The following is a 5,531-nucleotide window of genomic DNA, read 5'->3' on the forward strand; positions in this document are numbered from 1 at the left end:
GGCAGCTAGCAGATGTTCAGATTAACCAGTTTGTCTGTTTCCTGACCTGGGCCCCAATTAGTCAAATACTACAATTATAAAGACTATGAGCCAAATTACAAGAGGAGAGCTCTCTGCCGGCCCCTTAAAAATTGAATATTTGGGAGACTCTTTAGCACATGCCTTTTCACGTTCAGTCACCAAACTTTGTACACATGTAGATCTCATCAAGCCGGACAACTTTCACACCAAAGACATTAGCTCCACTCAACAGGAAGTCAGCAAGTTTAGATTGTTAGAAAATGGCATGCTCTGGAATTGAAACACTCCTCATAGGGAATTCCTCTGACTGGCACCAAACTGAAGCAACGTCATGCCAAAACATTGAAGATGCTGAATTGCGAACAGATTTTTGATGTCTCAAACGGTGTCTCCATGGCGACACGATAAAGTAACAAAAAAATAAGAATTGCCTCATATCTTCTGCGTGCATCATGTGATTTACATCAAAATTGACCCGTATGTTTGACCGTGAGGACTGATCACATTGATGTATCTACTGTAGGTCACGGTTTTAGCGCCACCAACTGGCAGCAGGAAGAGAGGCCCTTACAAGTGATTTGTGTAAATTTATTTTTTTTTTCATTGTTTTTTATTTCAGCTATATTTATACAAATTCAAAATGTTTGAAGGAAAATAAACATGTAAGATACAGCTGAAATGACATTCATTTATTATAATACAGACAGTCACATAGTACATTGAAAATCAAAGCATATATATATATATATTTACACACACACAGGTGACACACAGCTGGTTATTTCCATTAAAGCATCACACTTGCAGCGCCACCTGTCTACATGATATTGCACCTGCTGACATGCTTAAAGTGCTTGACAGCTCATGTGTTATTTATCTGTATGTCGCAAAGATCCGACTGCTTTAGCTCAGTAACACATTACAATCCACAAAAATCCACTGAAGAACCGCTTTAACATTTACAAGAAACAAAAACATTCGGTGACATGAACACACTGATCTAATAGTGACCATAAAGTGCAAATTAACCTGTAATTTGACAAAATAATGGAGAATTGGTGGAACTTCTAAACTTCAGATACACACACAGTATTTTTGGAAACACCACTGATATAATATATGAACAGGTGTTAAAATCACAAACATGTAAAACTTAATTGAATAAGAATTCATGAGACAAATAAAAACCAGTGACCATGTATTTTTTCAGTTTCCTTTTATCCGGTTACTTCGCTTAATTTATTAGTAAAATCACGAGGTTTTAAGAGGTAAATAGTCAACAATACACACTCGTCAGGTAGTATAATGTCCCTAAAATGCTAAAACCAAAAGTCTGAAAAGTCTTTTCTGAATCAGACGATCACAATCGATGCCACCTCCTCTAAAGCATGGAAACCATACTCGTACAATTACGCCAAATATTACACGTTTGCTGAGACTAAAATAAGAGGTAGGAAGCTTCAAACCCACAGAATCACCCAAAAAAATCAAGTCCCTTTCTAGCGATTTATCTGGTTAATCAAGCAACAAGCCTGCCATTAATCAATAAGGCCATATTAGTGTTCCAGTAACATGCCGTGTCAATGACGGTGCATATTTATATTTAAGGTGTTCCGGTGCGCCTCATAGAAATCATATTTTCATTGCGATTGAGTGGCACTTCACAGGCTACATTTCACTTCAAAGTGATTCAAGAAATATTTTTAATGTGGAGAAAATGAATATTGTGCAGATTATAAAACTCAAGAGCACACAATCATTTACAGAAATGTCCCGGGACAGAAGCCCTTTGTACTTGATTGTATTTTTCTTGTTTTGAAGCGTTTTTTTAGTGTTGCAGGTGCTAAAGCTATTAAATATTAAATATTAGTGCACAAATGATTGTGTTCAGTAGTGAAATCTTGCATGATTATGTCATTCTTGTAAACGATGAGAACAGTATTAGTGCACATGATTCAGAAAGTGTTTCATTACGGTGTGATAGCGTGTTCTGCGCTCGTGCGTGCTGGTAAACCTGATGTTCAGCTGATGTCATTAAAGGCACTAAAGATCGAACACTTGCCTCTTTAACCAGATTCAGATAGCGGCACATCATGGGCCGATCCGACCAATCATCTGCTGTTATTCAGGGACGAGAGAGAGAACCAGACAATCACACATCAATAAACTGTCTCACATGTATGACAGTCGTTTGGCCGTGATGAATTCTTCCAGGTGAACCGCCCCGCCGCCCAACAGTGCAAATGCTGGGAACATGGTACCGGAACACTCCACCTGCCGCTCGTACAGGCAGCGCATGGTGTCGCCGTCATAGAAGAACACTCGACCCGCATCATAGTCCAGGCACACTCCGATTCTCTGCGGCATGGGCAGGACGCGGTTGCCGTGGTCACCTGCGGCGGCGGTGATGGAAGCTTTTGGGATGACGAGTCGACCCATACCGACGGTGACGAGTGTGAACGGCTGTGACATCTCGTAACAAGCGTCTTCACTGCCGCTGTCATGACCGCTATCATGATCGTACCTGCAGACACACACAATTAACCGACAGAACACAAATCATTTTATATCTACAATGTATTTATTACATACGGTTTCTGGAGAGTGGCACTTGTGTGTATACGTGTAGGTGTATATGTGCGTTATGTGTATTTCAAGTGTGATGTGTGTATTGTGTGTGATATATATGTGCATTGTGTGTGTATTGTGCGTGATGTGTGTGTGATGTGCATTGTGTGTATTGCGCGTGTGTTGGGTGTATGTTTGCGTGTGGTGTGTGTGTGTGTGTGTCACCTGGGGCTGCTGGTATCTCGTGGATTATGAAACCACTCAGTCAGTTTGGAGTCAGAGGCCACGCCCACTTTCACCATATATGAACTGGGCTCCACGCGGAACGCCCAGTAATGGCGGCCGTGTGAGATGCCCGTGTCACCAATGATGTAATCAAGACAAATGTAACTCCCCGTGTGGACGCGTTCGGCAGACAACAGGAAACTCATTCCTGCGACGCTCTCCACAGAATCCCGCCGTTTGCTGAGCTGCAGCCGCTCGGCGCTGAATCCACACTTCTCATTAAACAGGAAGCTGAACACTGAGGAACACACACATGATCAATCAGCCGCTACAGACCTCGTTTAGTGTTTCATATAATAGAACAGATTATCAACAGATCTCTGATCTGAAAATGAATATGGGTAACGGTCAAACACAAGCATCTTAGATTAACCGCACATTACCCACGATTCCACATCATTCATTCTCACTTCATCACGCAGTGTTCATCTCGTCAGCGAAATTAATGACGGAAAGGTTTGTTGAAAGGTTTAGGATTTTGTCAACAATAATGAAGACAAGACAAAAAACACGCATCATGACGATAATCAAATGGTGTTAATAAAAAAAACTGACAAAAATATGATGACCGAATGATGTTAACAAAACACAAACAACTTTACTAACGGGTTAATCACCTCACTCAAACACATTATATATATATGTGTGACATTAATCAGTGTTATTACACGCTCTCTGGAATACTGGATTCTGATTGGTCAATGGCGCCATCTATTGGTCAGATGTTTCTCAGTAACAACCGCACATCAGACCGCTCATCCCTGTACGATCTCTACAAGCGACCTAATAAAATAACTTCAACTCAAATCAACGTTTCATGTGCATTTATTTGTTTATTTGGCAAGTCGTCTTGAAATAAGATGAATATTGAGAAGTCAGACGGTCATTTTCTCAAAATAAACCCCAACAGATCTGTGCATTCCAGCGGTTCAGCCATTTATTTCTTCTCAAATTACATAATTTCAATGCAAATCAATATTTTATATCCATGTATTTATTTATTTGGTTAGTAGGCGTGTTATAAGCGGGATCATGTACAGTCAGCTGGTTGTGATCGCTTAATTTACCCCTTCAGGATGATACAAGCGTCTCCGCTTAGTGTCGGGGTCCTGATCACCCTGTCGGGGTTTATTGTGCCATAACAACCGTCTGACTGTCCATTATCATTTACTTACACAACATAAACGTCATATATGCACAGACAATGAACAGCTGAACTTGAACAAAGTCTAAATGAGAGTAATTCACAAGTCACTTCTAAGAGAAGCTCAAACAGTTTAATCTTACATATATTTAACTGCATGAAACATTACATTTGTCATTTTTAATATTTGGTTAAAGTTAGGCCTGTTACAGTTTAATACATAATTGTCATTTCGCAAATTATCGTCACCTAAAATTTTATTTCAACCTAAATTTAAAACTGAAATTATGCCATTTCAGTCAAATTGACTAAAATGAATGAATGTGAAAATTTGTACAATATAAATAACATTATTGTCAAAAGAAATGACACATTTGTAAAAATGAACAATAGATGCGTCACAGAACGCTTCAGTCGAGCGGTGAAACTCAAATGAGGGAGACTGAAACGAACAATGACACGGCTCTGATGATCATGTGACCTCACGGAGTGCTGATAAACATACGGCGGTCGGTGAGTGTTTACCTGCTGCTGGCGGGGTGTTGAGGGTCACCTCAGGACTGCAGGGACTGAACGTGTTGTTTCGGCAGCTCTTCACTCTGAACGTGTAACGCGAGTCGCTGTCGAGATTAGACACCACCGTACTGCAGCCGTACACACGCTCCATCGATCGCCACTGTGACTCCTCCTCCTTGCCACCGAGCTTCCTGAACTCCACGATATGATGATCGGTGGGCAGAGAGTCTTCAGACAGACGCCAGTGGATCAAACCTTCGTTATAAACACGACAGCGGGACAGGTCGACCACAGGAGGATCGGGAACTGATGAGGAAAACAAACACTCAGTTTATTTCGAAGATCAGAACATATTCACTAACTTCTACACGCTTTTATCCAATGATCAAACAATTCTTTCATCAGTACTTCAGGGTTAAAGGTTAAGAGTTACTGTTAAACGCTGATGCTGGAATAAATAGTTTCGACTGATCTGAAGTTGGAACCTGTAATACTTTGTGGGAAGCCAATTGAATTGGTTTGCAATTGTAAGTATTTGGGGACACACAGATGCTCAACTTAGTTTATAGAGAATACTGACAGCATCTGTCAGAAAGCTCAAAGGTTGTATTTGATCAGGTTAAATCTCTTTAGTGAGGTAAGAACAGAATTGAAATGGTCTATAAAAACTGAGTTGAAAGTATTTGAACTCTTAACATGACCTTGTGGTGGTAATCTGAGAGTTAAACAGGGTCAAGATGACCAAGACTGTAAATGAAGCCAGTAAGATAATCGGCAAGACCGATGCATCTGAATGATCTGTACACATGTCAAGCAAAAGGCTTTAGTGATCATACGGGATGTGTCTCACCCTCTTCATGGTGAGTTTCACCTGTTGCCATCAGGGCGACGTTATAGAAACCCACGTGCAATGAAGAAAGGTTATCAGTTATGTTTTGTGCCCAATGCTGTTAAAATTTAAAATGCAAGGGATCGATGACTTCTGTCTTGTTTGTCT

The 5,531-nt window shown here is 40.5% G+C and overlaps 1 protein-coding gene across 1 annotated transcript; it reads right to left on the minus strand.

The window, feature by feature from the left end:
• Positions 1-625: 625 nt before the first annotated feature.
• LOC127630609 (E3 ubiquitin-protein ligase Trim36-like) lies at positions 626-5,415 on the minus strand. The gene is made up of 4 exons (XM_052108220.1): positions 5,385-5,415; positions 4,544-4,840; positions 2,815-3,112; positions 626-2,545 (listed from the first exon to the last, which is right to left on the minus strand). Exons 1-4 carry the CDS (start codon positions 5,413-5,415, stop codon positions 2,194-2,196), a joined length of 978 nt encoding a protein of 325 aa, XP_051964180.1. The 3' UTR covers positions 626-2,193.
• Positions 5,416-5,531: the final 116 nt, after the last annotated feature.

The sequence above is a fragment of the Xyrauchen texanus genome, chromosome 37, assembly GCF_025860055.1.
Source record: "Xyrauchen texanus isolate HMW12.3.18 chromosome 37, RBS_HiC_50CHRs, whole genome shotgun sequence".
NCBI classification, from domain to species: Eukaryota; Metazoa; Chordata; class Actinopteri; order Cypriniformes; family Catostomidae; genus Xyrauchen; species Xyrauchen texanus.